General features: G+C 28.9%; 2 protein-coding genes across 3 annotated transcripts; one reads left to right on the top strand and one right to left on the bottom strand.

Moving 5' to 3' along the window:
• Window positions 1-3,706: 3,706 nt before the first annotated feature.
• LOC110628647 (probable WRKY transcription factor 31) lies at window positions 3,707-6,660 on the bottom strand. 2 transcript variants are annotated; one of them, XM_021775428.2, is made up of 5 exons: window positions 6,147-6,659; window positions 5,960-6,058; window positions 5,285-5,854; window positions 5,078-5,191; window positions 3,707-4,706 (listed from the first exon to the last, which is right to left on the bottom strand). In XM_021775428.2, exons 1-5 carry the CDS (start codon window positions 6,552-6,554, stop codon window positions 3,945-3,947), a joined length of 1,953 nt encoding a protein of 650 aa, XP_021631120.1. In that variant the 5' UTR covers window positions 6,555-6,659; the 3' UTR covers window positions 3,707-3,944. The 2 variants fall into 2 exon arrangements, with proteins under 2 accessions (XP_021631120.1, XP_043818148.1); XM_043962213.1 differs by having other exon boundaries at window positions 5,078-5,854; window positions 6,147-6,660.
• A 2,508-nt stretch (window positions 6,661-9,168) lies between these two features.
• LOC122725258 lies at window positions 9,169-16,307 on the top strand. The gene is made up of 7 exons (XM_043962288.1): window positions 9,169-9,384; window positions 9,466-9,519; window positions 9,606-9,684; window positions 14,185-14,392; window positions 14,525-14,651; window positions 14,740-15,147; window positions 15,722-16,307. Exons 1-7 carry the CDS (start codon window positions 9,169-9,171, stop codon window positions 15,842-15,844), a joined length of 1,215 nt encoding a protein of 404 aa, XP_043818223.1. The 3' UTR covers window positions 15,845-16,307.
• The last annotated feature ends 305 nt before the right edge of the window (window positions 16,308-16,612 follow it).

Here is a 16,612-nt window from a genome sequence, read left to right as displayed (position 1 = left end):
TAAAATAATTTAAAACACGTTATGAATAAAAAGACTAATTAGTAAATATTTTTATAAAATTAAAGAATTAATTAATAAATTTTTTTATATCACATGAATTATATAATGAAATACTTAAATGCTAGAATTAATAGAATGGGTAATTAGTATATTTTTATTTTTAATATTTTATTTTTTAAAATAAAAAAATTAACTACTTAATGTTTTTTAATTATAGTAAAATTTTCTTGTAAAAAAAGTTTAATTCAATATGATAAAAAATAAAATTATAATGTTTTTGTTCTGGCCAGCATGGAAGTAGGAGTTTACAAAGAGAAAGTATCACATTTGATTGGATAAAAGTTTTTTTTTTTTTTTTAATGCAGAATTTAAAAATGTAAAATGATTATGGGCTCAATGATATTAGGCCTACCTCAAACATTCAATCAGAATAACTTAAGCAGCCCAGAAGTTGTTGCCACTCAAACCAATGCCACAGCCCACAAATTCTCAAGCAATTAATATATTATTAATATTATTTTTTTATTATATGATTTTAAATAACCAATTAAATTTGATCTTTCATTATCATTATATCTAATTAAATTTAGTTATAAAAATTATAATAAAATTAAATTAAATTTAGTTACAATTATAAAAAATGCATTGACTTATTTAGAAAAATACCAAATTTTTAATAATTTCAAGACTTTTAAGTTCAATAATTGTATTATTTTTATGTTATTAAAAGTAAAAGTAAAGTAATATTTTTATTTTATATATTTAAAAAGTAATTTTTATACTTATTTAATTTATTAAATAAATATTTATTGTTAAAAAAAATTTTAATTAATTTAGTTTCTGGTTTATTCAATAAAACCCCTCTCCCCAATTTTTGTTACTTTTTCTTGTATAAGTAATTAATTTTTTCCCATCTCTATGGGATGAATCTATTCATTATTATCATAATTTATTTTATTTTAAAAAATATGAATTTACTTTTGATTATTTTGATATTTATCATTTAGTTATTTTGATTACAACAGATGATTATTTATATTTAATATAATAATATTATTATAATATATTATTTAAATAATTAATTAAATTTAAACTTTTATCATAATACTGAATTATTATGATTATATTATACCATTAAGAGAAATAACGAGAGAAAAATAAACAAATTTTAAAGCTGGTATAAAGAGTAACGCTTGAACAAGCATTTTATTGTTAACTAATTGCTAATATTAAATTTTAAATTCTTATCTAAATATTTTTAAATTTAAAATATTAAAAATTATTTTATACAAAATAATTATTAAAATTATCTAATACATTTATTAAAAATTTTGAAATGCATATATATAATTAATAAAATGTGTCAATTTATTAAAATTTTAAAATAAAATAATTTATTTTTATACCTATGAAATTTATCAAAATAAAATTTCAATCTCTAAATTTTTTTTTACCTTTAATAATTTAATTACAATATATGTACTATTAAATTTTTATAATATAATAAATTTTAAATTCAAACGGAGAATCATCTATTCAGTTTAAAGTTTTAAAATTTTAATAAATTTATATAATTTATTTTTTTAACTAATTTAATAAATAAAAACATTATCCGCACTTTTAAATTCAAATGTAATTGTAAGTAACCCACAAGAAAACTAAAATGAATTTTGGGGAAACTATTATTCCTCTACCCACTTTTATATGCTACATATAAATGACAAAAATTTAAAAAAAAAAGTATTTTAATGAAATAAAATTTTAATTATTAATTCATTAAAAAATAAATGATAGTTTTAGGTATTTTTTATTTTAATTTTTTTCATTAATATTTTAAATATCCATTAATTTTAAAATTGAACTTGCTATTTTAATTTCTACTTTAAAAATATGAATTTATTATTTTAATTATATTTTTAATATTTATCCAATATTTAAACATTTTATTTTAATAATCTTTTATTGAAATTAATCTAGTTGTATTTAAATTAATTTTAATATTTTTTGTAGATTTTCTTAGCAAACATCAAAATTAATTTAAATAATAAAATTATCATTGAATTTATATACTTACTTACAAAAATAATATTATTATATTTTTCAACAATTTAAATAATTAAATACTATTATAAATAATTTAAAATTTTAAAAATATTATAGGTAATTCTATTATTTTTTATCTTTCTCACTTTTATATATGATATTTATTATCTATAGATTACTATTACTAAAATATATCAAAATAATTTTTAATATTTTTAATTGATAGATTTAAGATAGTATTTTTCTCCCTATTAACTATAATAGTAACCATAAACCGGTAAAAAGCATACAAGAAACTAAATGTAATTAGAATTACTATTTTTTTTTATCAATTTTCTCTTATTATTATTATTATTATTATTATTAATATTATTATTATTATATAATTTGACAATTTTTACAATAGTTTTTTTAGTTCACTTTGAAATATTGAAGAAGACCTACTTGCTAAATCTGATTAATTAGAAGAAGATGACCTATGCGGAATACATACTTCTTTGATTCGAGGGGAGAGTATTGGATTCAAATTGAAAAAATCGATCGAATCAAATTAATTTAAAAATTCAGTTTGATTTTTATTTATTTTGGTTCGGTTCAGTTCGATTTTTAATTTTAAAAATTTTAATTATTTCGGTTCTATTTGGTTTTAATCAGAAAAAATTAAAAAAATCAAATCGAACTGATGATTAGTGATAATAGTATATTATTTTTAATAATATAAAAAGATTAGACCATATTAAAATTAAAATATTTTAATTAAATTTTAAAATATTAAAAATAAAGGATAAAAAATAAAAAAATTATTAAAAATTTAAATTAATTAAATCGAACTGAATCCAATTGAATCGAATTAAACTGATTTAATTTAATTTTTAATTAAAATTAATTTAATTTAATTTATATAAATATTAAAATTTTAATTTTTAATTTATTTAATTCGAATTCGATTTTAAATCGAATCCAACCAAATGTTTAAACTGTATAAATGTTTTTCAAATTTATTATTTAAATGAAAAAAGAAATAGAATAAAATTTGATTGAACAGGATTAGTAAGTCTTATCCATCTAATGTAATGCATGTGAGCATTATATAAACAACAGAGTCTCATGAAGTTGAAGTGGTGGGGCTGAAATGGCATGCAAACGGACAAAGTTCAAAGAGACAAAAGCAAAAGTCCCTCTTTTTCCTTAATTTAACTTTGCGTGTCAAATAAACTCATCCTTTTTTAACCACTACGTTTTGATATTATTATTAGACGGTTTTATTGACTCCTTTCTTCACTTCCATCTCCTACACGTAACTCCATCAATGGCATTCAATTCTCTTCTAGGTTTTGGTCCCATTCAGAAACATACAAAAGAAGCTTTGACAAATGAGGCATTTAAAAATTCAAACAAAACTCCCTTCCTTTCTTAGTATTCTTAGGCTGTGCCCATGAACTAAAAGAACATGTAACTCATTGAAAATTTAGAACGAGTTCTCACTCTCCATCCTCAATTAAAAAAATAAAATATTTCCCCCTTTCTATCTCTCTATTCAAAAAATAAATAAATTAGATTTGGCAAAAGATTTTTAAAACATCAATATTTTACTAGGAAATATAAAATTTTAGAGGTTAAAAGAGGAGTTAATGCTGTGGAAAAGGACATAAAACACAGAGTCTAAAGCATAATGAACGACTTCTTTTTGATATTCTTCACTTTTCTTTTCTCTATTTTTATTCCTTTTAAATAACTTTCTATTGACATACAATTGCAAACAAATTATTCAAATAACAAAGAATATAATGAACAATTGTGTAATCATATGGGTCTTTTTTCCTCCTATCAGAAAGGGAAAAAGGGAAAAAAAAAATTAAAAAAAAGGAAATTATAGGAAGGAAAAGGAAAAATATTTGTCATCAATTTCCTTGAAAACTTGAATGGTTGATTTTATTGTTGCCATTGCCATTGGTGATGGTAGTAGATATAGTGCCATTGGAATTGCTGATGTTTAGGAGGTTGGTGTTAGAAGCGGCACTACTACTAGTTATATTGGAGGGTTGAGCACCACCACCTCCAATTATTGTAGTAATTGCAGCTGCCAAAGCTGCAGTGAAATTGGGATCAGCTGCAATGGCAGCAGTTGCAGCAGTGACTGTGTCGGCCAATGAATTTTGCTGTCCTTGCTGCTGATGGATTGCTGCTGGTGCTTGAGATTGGTGGCCTAATTTATTATTACCTTCCAAGTCTTGAGACATTTGCAGCCCAGAAAACTTAGATTGATTGTAAAGAGCTTGTCCAAAAATCTGAGGCAGCAATGCTGCAGCTGGAGAATTGGCAAAATTTTGAGATGGGTTTGGAAATGGGACTTGGAATTGACTTGGTTGTCTTTGGAATTGTAATGGGTTTGTGTTTGGATTTTGGGTTAGGTCTAATGTAACAGTTGGAAATGGGGCTGAAGCTGATATTGTTGCCATGCTAGAGGAACATGGTAGGAGTGTTCTGGTCAGGAAATTTGGGTTCATTATTCCATCAGCACTAGACATCGATCCTGACAGTAACATTCTTGCCGCCGATGAAGTTGTCGATGCCATTGCCACGGCGGCTGGAGGCAAAGGGTGGTTGTGGTTTCCCTCATATGTCGTTATAAGAATCGTCTGATCTTCTGCACATCTTTGTACCTACAAAAGTAAATTTTTCGTATCAAGAATCTCACATATCCATTATCTAATGGAAACTGGCTTTCTGGTTGCCACATTTGTTGTGGAGAAATGTGTGTGAGTAGGTCTTATATAAGATAAGAACTGTGTCAAAATTGCCTTGATTTTGATAACAGTTCAATCCTATCCTGAGGTCCTGTCGAGGGCATGTTCTATTGGCTGGTTCTTCCAGATTTCACATCCGTCGAGTGTGTGTGAGTAGGGTTTATATAAAAAGGATTTTATCACAGTTGCTAGTTTTGACAATAGTCTAGACCTATCCCTAAACCCAGAAAGTGTGTTTTATCTCTTGACAAAAAAAAAAAGAAGGCCTTGAAGAAGAATTCACATACCTGTTTTCTAACTGGGCAACCAGCAGCCATTGTGCATCTATAATAAGCTCGAGGACATGGATTTCCCTTGGCCATCTTCTGTCCATACTTCCTCCATTGACATCCATCAGTTATCTGACAGAAAGGTTCAGCAATTTTCCCAATTAAAATCAATTCAGAAAGGTTAAATTTCAGCCATAGAACTAATCTCAAATTGCCATTGATTACCATAGGAGCCTCTGATCTAGCTCTGACCGACACACGAGCCTTTCTAATTGTAGCCTCTGTCTGATCAACACTGCTTTTATTGGAATTAAATCTAGCAACCTTATTAGGACCCCAACCTTGGGATCCTTGATCTGGACTATCTTCTCTACCAACATTCCCCTTCTTTTCTTGATCAAACACCATCCCATCTTCATTATTATTTCGATTGTCTTCATTATTTCCCGGTGACCTTGACCGATCGCCACTTCTTCCTTCCGATGATGATAAAGAAAGCTCATCAGTGTCACCACCACCACCACCACCAGGAGGGGCAGCAGCAGCCAGACCAAGATCCATGAACTGTCGAGGAACCACTGCTCCATTTCCGCTATGTTTCTTATTTTCTTCAAGTTTTCTGTCTAACCCATCTTGCTCATGCTCTTCATTGTTCTCTCGAGGCTTTTGATTCTGCATAATTGTCACTAAATGCATCTGTAACGCATTGTAATTGATGGTAACCTGATTTAGCATATCTCTTAATCGTAGGTTCTCCACTTTGATTCGCTCCAGCTCTGCTTGAAGAACTGCGAGCTGGAAAAAAGAAAAGCCAAACAACACAACATATCACCACTAAGAACTTAAAAGAAAGAAAAGATTTTCTTTCTTTTTCTGAATCGAAAAAGAAATCTATTATACCTCACTTTTAGCTCTTTTATCTTCCATGTTCGACGATATTCCATCATCCACCATCGATTGATCACTGCTAGTATTGGTAGTAAGGAGATTCAAACCGGTCTGCAAACATTACCAAATCAAGAAAAATCACAAAACCCAACAAAAAACTCCACCTTTAGATAAAAAAAACCAGAAATGGGTAACTCACGTTTACGTCAAACTCCAATCGAGTAGGACTCTTAGGGTCTTTAAAATCATGGGATAAGGAATTAGAATTCTTAACATCATCATCATGCTGTTTCTCTGCAAAAAAATCCATCTCATCGATGACCATCCGTTTATTGTCATCAGAAGGTAAAGAAACATCATCATCATCATCATCATGATTGTGAAGAGTGGTGGAATTAAGATTGACTGGGAATTGAATAGTGGGAGGAGGAGACCTTGAAGCAGAAGCAGAAGCAGAAGCATCCATGAGAGTGAGGTTATTACAGTTGTTGGGATTCTTGAAATTTTCTTGAGAGAAAGAATTGAGCACAGTGGGATTGTGGAAGAAGAAAGTAGAAGTGATTAGATCTGAATCAATGGAGAGTCCACTGCTCATTCCCTTGGCCATAAATCAAGAAAGAGAGAGAGATGTAAGGCTTTGAACGGTGCAATGGACTCGGCAATAAAAATGGATATTGAGACCTTAGAAGAAGACCAAACAGTAGTAAAATAGCGGTGTGTGGTTTATGTTAATATATTTTTCTTTAGATTTAGGAGAGGAAAGAGACTTTGCTTCTATGAGGACTATTCTATTGTAACCAAATCTACGCTCACTTTTTCCTTTTTCTTTTTCTTCACCAAATTAATTTCAAAGGAAAAGTACAGATTTAGGGTATGCTTATTTTATGAAAAATTTTCAAATATTTTAAAAATGATTAATGGAATATATTTTTCATAATTAAAAAAATAAATTATCTTATTATGGATATATTATTATGATTTAAGAAAAATACTATTTTATTTTTATTTATTGTTATTAAGAATAAAATAATTATAAAACTACTTATCTGAAAATGAATAGAGGAAATTAAAATATGAAATTTAAAATTGGTAAAACTTTACAATTTATGATTTGAATGCTTTTTGTCTTTTTTGTTTTTAAATATTATTTTAATCAAAATGATGTTCCGTGATTAAAATGCAATCGTGTCAACTATAGGAGCTTTTCCACTCGATCATCTTTCTTTCAAAGAAGGTGACGTGGCGAGTAAGTATCACTGAATACTGATTTACATTATTCAAAAAAAAAAAATCTCAACAATACTCATTTTCAGTAAATAATATTTTATATGTAATTTAAAAATTAATTTAAATTTGTAGTCTTTCTAATAATATTATTTTCAATTATTAACTTAATTTACTTTTTAAAACATGTAATTTCATGTAAATAATTTTATATAGAATGATAATTTAATAAAATTCAAATAAAAAATGAATCTTATATATTTATACCCATTTATTTTAATTTTTTATATTTAAAAATAGTCCTGTTTACAAAAATTAATTCAGTTTTATATGTTTATTTTTTTATTAAATTGTAATTTTATATAACATTGATTACATAATTTTCTGTGAGAATACGGAGCAGAGCATAAATAGACTAGCGGTGTAGGACCACAAGATGAGTGGGGCCCAGGAGAGGAAAATTGTTTGATTTTGTTTTGTCAAAATATGGGACCAAAGCTGAGGAGATTGACGCGTTCCAAAAATTCACCTTCCCTATTGGCTCGGCGCTTCTCTCTCTGTGAAAAAGGGTTGCCTCAGTCAACGTGTTCCGATTGGGAAATATTGGGCCCCACTACGCCAGTGATCTCATTATTTTTTTTATTTCTTTTTATTTCTTGCCACGTTGGTTGATTCGGCTCGAACCTACTTATCGGGTTGACCCCGTCGGCTCGTGGTGTGGACCGAATCTCTTGGCATTTTATGGTAAACTGTGTAGACTCTAAAGCTCCTTGACTTGACTATATCTAGTTTTTTAATTTTTAATATTTAATATTTATTTTTATAATTTTATAATTTCATCAAAATACTATCTATTTATGTGTCAAAATAGCATTATAGCATTATTTTATTTCTTAATTTTATGATTTCTTCAACCTGCTCTTAGTTTAATTTATAAAAAAAAATTATTAATTCAAAAAATAGTCTAATAATATTTAATGCTAATAATAATTAGATTAGATATTTATATTAAAATTTATTTAAAATTAAGTTCAATTTTAATAATATATAAATTTATTTAAATTAAAAAATAAATTCGCTTAAAGAATATGCTGAGACATATTTTCACACTCATGCTTTTTTAATAGAAATATTTTGCAGGAAAAGAATTTTTTACAAATTAAATTTTATGAAATAAATAAAATATTAGTTAAAATAAATATATTTTTATAGAATTGAATAAGTATAAAATAAAAAATAATATCAATTAAAAAATAATTTTTTTATTTTTAAAATATAAAAAGTGAGTAAAATTTTGAATTTTAATATTTTTATATAATATTTATAGATTTAATTTAATGATAAATATATTTAAATAAATTTAAAAAATTTTAAATTTCATTCTTTTAATTTTCGATCGTTATTTTAAAAAATATATATATAATCTTTATAATAAAAAGAAAACCTTGTTAAGTGTAATCGGGTTTTCAACCATATCAGATGAGAAAAATGAAAAAGTTAATAAAGAGGATGAATTCCAAAGACCAATTGAAATGGCCGCATTGTTTGAAGAGTGAGTCAACAAGAGAGATTTTCAAGGCTTTCTGCTTCTTTTACCTAACATTCCCTATCTCTTTTTTTGGGATTCCTCCCTGAGTTTTCCAATAATTTGAACTTTTTTGAAAGAAACCTTTTATAAATTTAATTCAATTAAAATTAAATTCAATGTTAAATCGCTTTATCTATAGATTTTTTTCTTTTTAAATTTTATAAATTTAAAGAAGATAAACTAGAGTAAAATTTTGAATTACAATCTGCATCTCAGATTTAATTTTTAAAGAAAGCATTATTTGATAGCAATTATAAATTTTAAAAAAATTAACTTTTAAAAAAAAATTATTGAATTCTCGTGCCATTAATAGTAATGTCTTCCTCATGCCATTAATAGACATGAATTTTTTTTTACATAATGACAGTAATGATAAAATTCTGGCCTTAGATAGTTTAGATAGAAGCGTATGACAGTGCCTAAAATCCACAGTGGTATGGGATTCCGAAATCTTCGTCAATTTAATTTGGTGTTACTAGCGAGGCAAAGATGGCATTTATTGAAATATCCTGATTCTTTAGTAGCGAAGGTATTGAAGGCATGCTATTTTTGGGATTATGACTTTTTTCAAGCTAATGTTGATCACAATCATAGCCAAATATGGCGTAGTATTTGTGCTGCAAGGGTCATTTTGGTTCAAGGCTGTAGGAAGCTAGTGAGGGATGGTTTGACTATTAATATTTGGCCTGATCCATGATTGTTTCAGGTAGTGGAACCGAGGGTTCTTACTGAGCAAGATGATTCTCTTCCTTTGTTCGAGGTAGTTGATTTAATCATTAACCGCCAATGGAACAAAGAGTTAATTAGCACCACTTTTTAACCTCTGATGTTGATCTAATTATGCAGATTCCTTTATTAAGGATTGAGCACAAGGATGAGTGGGTGAGGTCTTTGAATGGTCGTGGAAATTACTTTATAAATAAAGGTTATCAAGTGGCCATGGTTTATAACTTGTTAATCAAGAAATAGAGGACTTTCCATGGAATAAATGATGGAAGGTGAAGAGTATCTTGTCTTGTAGAGCTGTTCTTCAATGGCGCCACATTCCAGTGGATGAGTTTTATCCGGTTTGTAGTTGCTTGCAGGAGTAGAGCTCGATATGTGTATTTGGAGTGGTCGGAGGCTTGCCGGTTGGTGCCATGTGAGGAGCAGCGTACAACTAGTCGTGTTCATTAGAAAGCTTCATTATTCAACGTTGATATGGCTGTTTCACTACAAAAAAACTGTGAAATTGCGACCAAAATTAGCGACCATATTTTTTGGTCGCTATATAGCTACCAATCAGCGACCATTCTGCGACTAAATGAATGAAATAATATATTTATTTAACAAAAAGATTAGCGACCAATTTTTGGTCGTTAATTGGTCGCTATTTAGCGACCAAATATAAAATGGTCGCTAATTTAGCGGGAATTAATGGTGCGAATTTTTAGCGACCATATTTGCGACGAAATTGCGACAACTTTTTGGACGGGAATATTTAGCGACCATATTTAGCGACTAAAATAATTAGTCGCTAAATAGCGAACAATCAGCGACCATTTTATTTTTAAAATTTTAATTTAATTTTTAATTAAATTTTATTTTATTTAAAATTTTAAATTAAGTAATTTCAATTCGGTATATAAAACGACGTCGTTTTGACAATTTAAGGATACTCTAACCTAATTTCTAATTCTAATCTCTAATCCCTAATATCTAAGAATGTAAACGGGTAGGGTACCCGTGAAAATTAAACTACCCGAACCCGAACCCGATTTATATTAGTAATATCCGAACCCGTTTCGAACCCGATTAAAAATTAATTTAAACTATCTGAATCCGTCCCAAACCCGATTATTATTATTCGAATACAACCTGAACCCGTTTAATCTTATATATTTTAATTAATAATTTATATAAAAAATATTTTTCATTAATAATTTTCATTTAAAAAATATAATATTTGTAAAGAATATTTAAATTTAAATTTTTAAATAAAAATATATAAAAAAAAATTATAAATATTATTGTAAAATATATTTTTTTATATTAAATTAATTATTTATATAAACGGGTTCGGGTAATGGGTACCTGTATATAAAACCCGAATTTGATTCGAACCCGCAATGGGTATTATTTTTAAAATCCGAACCCATCCCAAACCCGATTATAACTACCCAAATCCGTCCTATTAGGGTTCGGTCGGATCGGGTACCCGAAAATACCCCATCCGTTTACATCCTAATTATTATTATCCGAATACAACCCGAACCGTTTAATCTTATATATTTTAATTAATAATTTATATAAAAAATATTTTTCATTAATAATTTTCATTTAAAAAATATAATATTTCTAAAGAATATTTAAATTTAAATTTTTAAATAAAAATATATAAAAAAATTTATAAATATTATTGTAAAATATATTTTTTATATTAAATTAATTATTTATATAAACGGGTTCGGGTAATGGGTACCCTGTGCATAAAACCCGAATTTGATTCGAACCCGCAATGGGTATTATTTTTAAAACCTGAACCCATCCCAAACCCGATTATAACTACCCAAATCCGTCCTATTAGGGTTCGGTCGGATCGGGTACCCAAAAATATCCAATCCGTTTACATCCTAATTATTATTATCCGAATACAACCCGAACCGTTTAATCTTATATATTTTAATTAATAATTTATATAAAAAATATTTTTCATTAATAATTTTCATTTAAAAAATATAATATTTCTAAAGAATATTTAAATTTAAATTTTTAAATAAAAATATATAAAAAAATGTATAAATATTATTGTAAAATATATTTTTTATATTAAATTAATTATTTATATAAACGTGTTCGGGTAATGGGTACCCTGTACATAAAATTCGAATCTGATCCGAACCCGCAACGGGTATTATTTTTAAAATCCGAACCCATCCCAAACCCGATTATAACTACTCAAATCCGTCCTATTAGGGTTCGATCGGATCGGGTACCCGAAAATACCCGATCCGTTTACATCCCTAATTATTATTATCCGAATACAATCCGAACCCGTTTAATCTTATATATTTTAATTAATAATTTATATAAAAAAATATTTTTCATTAATAATTTTCATTTAAAAATATAATATTTCTAAAGAATATTTAAATTTAAATTTTTAAATAAAAATATATAAAAAAATTTATAAATATTATTGTAAAATATATTTTTTATATTAAATTAATTATTTATATAAACGTGTTCGGGTAATGGATACCTATACATAAAATCCGAATCTGATCCGAACCCGTAACGGGTATTATTTTTAAAACCCGAACCCATCCCAAACCCGATTATAACTACCCAAATCCGTTCTATTAGGGTTCGGTCGGATCGGATACCCGAAAATACCCGATCCGTTTACATCCCTAGTAATATCTAATTAATCCCTAATCTCTAATAAAATTAACCCTAATTCATAATCCCTAATTTGTAATCTCTAACCCTAATTCCTAATTAATCCCTAATTCATAATAAAATTAACCCTAATTCCTAATCCCTAATTTTAATCTCTAATCCCTAATTTCTAATCTTTAATCCCTAATCCCTAACAAAACTAACCCTAATCCCTAATTCCTAATACCTAATCCCTAATTAGCTATACTAACAAAACTAACCCTAATCCCCTCATTTATTTTTCCATTTTGCTAGTCACACTTCCCTCTCTCCGTCGGCACCTCTCTCCCCCGATTCCCTTCCCAAAATTCCCAGTCAACGCCTCTCTCCCCCCCACTTCACTGAAGAGTGCCGGCAACCCATTCGGCACCGGCGACTTCTCCTATCTCTACCCAGTCGACGATAATCTTCTCTCTCCGTCGGCACCTCTCTCCCCCGATTCTGTGACTGGTACTTTTGATCAAGTACGTGTCTGCTTCTCTGTGTTAGTGTTCTTGCTCTATATATTAACTTTTTTTTATGCATAAACTTCTTTTGTTTGGATATAATGAGCGTGTTTGATCACATGGAGGAAGATCTTTGTCACGGGTTTGTTTCTTTTGGGCTGGTTTGCAATCCCCCCCTCCCCCCCTCTTTTTGGGAGTAAAAACTCCAACCCAGATCTTTTACTACTCCTTGATCTGGTTATCTTGTTTTTGTTTATTTTTTTTTCTGAGTTTTATTCTAATTATTGTTAAAATTATTGGGTGTTACTGGTACAGTAAATTTTATTTTCCCTTCCCTTTTCTGGGTGATTGTTCATAACATGTATCTGTGTTTTTCTTTCTGTTTTGAGAGGAAATTTTGCTTTTTATATTTTCCTTCCTTAGCGTTTATACTTTTTTTTTTAAATAAAATAATTTTTTTAGCATCTATATCAGCAAATTCCTTGCTTTTTTATTTTTTGGCTTGCAAAGATTAGACCATTGTTAGAACTTAGAACTAATTCAAAGGAAAAATAAGTGAAGAAGGAAAGGTAGCCTGTGTGAGAGGAGAGTCTGGTTACCCTATCTGTCTCTTTTTTGCCTACAATCGTTGAACCTTAAATTTTTTTTAATGAGGTTCAGCTTTTTAATTTCTTGTTTGTGGGTTTGATTTTCTAATTTATCATTTATATCACAATCCCTTTGCTGGCTTTCCTGGTGGCTGAGGTCTTGATTGAAGGGAAAAAATAAATAAAAGATAGAAAATTCTTTGATTAATTTTTATGATACATATTTAATAATTTTATACCTTTGATATTTGTTGTGTAGTGTATTTGGAAGGGTAGAAGGTTGGTGATGGGGCCATGGCAATCCATATTTCCACACCCACCTTTTATTCTTTTCGTTTATTTATTTTTTTCAGGCTTTTCTTTTTCTTCACTTGAACTACTGTTGTCTACACGTTTTGTTTTTCCAGGATTTTGAGTGCCCATTTCTTGAAAAGATCCTAGTCGACCTTTTGCTACTCTTTCTCTGGTATGCCTTACTTACCCAGATTTTCTTTTGCAATTGGTTGAAGTCTAATTATATGCTGATATTAAAATTTTCAGCTCTGCAATTGAGTTGCTTCTGATAGAAATTGTAATCTCTTTCCAATTATTTTATTATTTATGATTTGTGGTTCATTTGGTTAAAAATTTTATTGCTCAGCATATGTTTGATAGATCATAAAAGGTAAGAAAAATTGGTTAAACTCAGCTGATATCAGGAATGGGTTCTGGTGATTTAGTTTACTCAATAGAACATAGATAAGTAAAACCTAAAGGCAAAGATTACAATCCAAGTATCTGTAATCTTCAGGCATATTTAAGTGAACTTTAACAAGTGTTGTTTTTATTTGTTATAGATAAGTAAAACCTAAAGGCAAACATTAGCAAATATTTTTATGAATGCTGCATAAAGATAATTTGCACAAACATATGTACATGAAACTGATTAAGTTGAGATAATGAAATCATTTAATAACTGTCTAAATGTAACAGATTATGTATCCGGAATAGGCTTTACCCCAACGCTTACTCCAACAACTCCTGTATCATACTCAGTCCCTGCAGCCCCTCCACTTGCTCCAGTTGCCCCCACTGCCCCAACTTCTTCAAGTTCTGTTCCTGGATCGAGTGCTAGTCGATCTGCATCCTCATCCTCATCACATGCTACTAGGACCTACTGTTATGTGCATGCAAGCGGAAAGTAAGTATAATATATAACATTACTTATCATTGTATTACATATCTTTGTTATTAGTTTTCATTTTGGTTAATTATTTAAAAATAATTATATTCAATATTTATAAATTATGCTCGCATTATTAAACTATTACAGTCTTATACCTTCTGAGAAGACATCTGGTGCCTGCACAAAGATTTTTCAGAAGTACAATGTCGAGGAGGGTTCTTCCTGGAAGAATATCCCACAATCCACAAAAGATTTTTATTTCAGAGAGTTTGAGGTACGCAATATATTATGCATTCTAACAAAGATATAATGTCTTATAATCTATGTTATATTGTACATCTGTTTTTTAAATTAATTTACAGAAAGAATTTCACTGGGATGAGGGAAGTGCTGCAATAGTGAGGAAGGCATGGAATAAAAAAGCAGCTACCCGATACAAAGACTTTCTGACAAATGAAAAGAAGAAAAAAAAGAGGAGTGCTTATATATCAAATGAAGTTTGGGATAAATGGAATTTAGATTGGAGTACTCCAGAGTATGTAGCAAAGTCAGTGAAGTACGCAAAGAACCGCCTAACAGAGAAGGGAGGTGCAGGAGCTGGTCCTTCTAAACATACAGGTGGGTCCATAACACATGAGGAGCATGCAAGACGCATACAAAATGCTAAGACAGACAAAGTTCCTCCAACAGCAGCTGAGTTGTTTCTCCACACCCATACAAAGAAGAGTGATCGCAACAAATTTGTTGATAAACGAGCTGAACTTGTTTATGTAAGTTGCTATATAAACAAGTTGTCTTTCTAAGTAATATCTTGCAAGTATGATTTTGATGTCTATGTGATTGACTTTTAGTTGTGTTATTGATTTTGAGTTGTTGATTGATTTTGAGTTGTTGATTGATTTTGAGTTGTGTAATTGATTTTCAGTTGCAAGTATGATTATGATATCTATGTGATTTTGAACAGGAAATTGTTTATGATTCTCAGTTGTGTGATTGATTTTGAGTTGTTGATTGATTTTGAGTTGTGTGATTGAATTTCGGTTCCAAGTATGATTATGATATCTAGGTGATTCTCATAAGGAAATTGTTTATGATTCTCAGTTGTGTGATTGATTTTGAGTTGTTGATTGATTTTCAGTTGCAAGTATGATTCTGATATCTAGGTGATTCTCACAAGGATATTGTTTATGATTCTCAGTTGTGTGATTGATTTTTCTATTATGATATCTTGCAAGTATTGTAAATGTGATATCTTGCAGGTATTATAATTGTCATATCTTGTAGGTATTACCATTATTTCTTACTTTAGTATTCAAATTGAACTGTTATTCTGTGATTTTCTAGGAAAATTATTTGAAGCTAAAAGAACAACATTCAAGCCAGAATGTGGGATCAGATCATGTGGAAGGAGATGGAGGAACTATTAATGAGGATCAATTGTTCATTACTGCAGCAGGAGGATGGTAAGGAAGTCGAGTTTATGGTTTAGGTAGTGCTGCATCTTCTGCCTTCTCTCAAACAGGAACTGTGGGAAAAACAACAAATGTTCCATCATCACAATCACCAGAATGGAAGAAGGAAATTGAAGCAAAGTTTGAAGAGAAGTATAATAGTTTGCAGAAACTTGTAGAAGACCAAAATCAGATAATAGCTCGAATGCGTGATGAACTACAGGCCACGAGGATGGGACAACAGTCTTCCTCATTGATGCCATCAACATCTGATATGCCTCCAGCTCAAAGATCCCCTGGTGATTCACATATAGATTAGCATGATATGACTTTAATAATATATTTTATGATATGAATTTGATACTATTTGGATTAATTATGTATTTTGAGATATTTTAAGTTTTATAGTCTTGAACTATAGTAATGTTTTGGATTTTTAGATTGCACAATTATGAAATGAAGTTGATGTTTATATATTATCTTTGATGTTTTATGTATTGGAATGTGTGTACATATTGATATTTTAGCAGGTTTATGAATTTATTGAAAAAATGATATGAATCAGATTTAAAAGTATTTATTAGTGATTAATTAGCCACAAAAGCAAATTAAATAATAAATATATATTTAATTTTACTATTAATTTGCGACGAAATAGCGACCAAAACAGCGACCATTTTGCGACTAAAAATTAATGATCTAGTGACTAAATTCTCAAGAAATAGCGACAAAATAGCGACCACTTAGCGACAAAAAATTAACGACCAATTTACTTCCACACAGC

The sequence above is a fragment of the Manihot esculenta genome, chromosome 12, assembly GCF_001659605.2.
Source record: "Manihot esculenta cultivar AM560-2 chromosome 12, M.esculenta_v8, whole genome shotgun sequence".
NCBI lineage: Eukaryota > Viridiplantae > Streptophyta > Magnoliopsida > Malpighiales > Euphorbiaceae > Manihot > Manihot esculenta.
The sequence above is the reverse complement of the archived record's forward strand: the minus strand, read 5'-3'. Positions and strand labels throughout refer to the sequence as shown.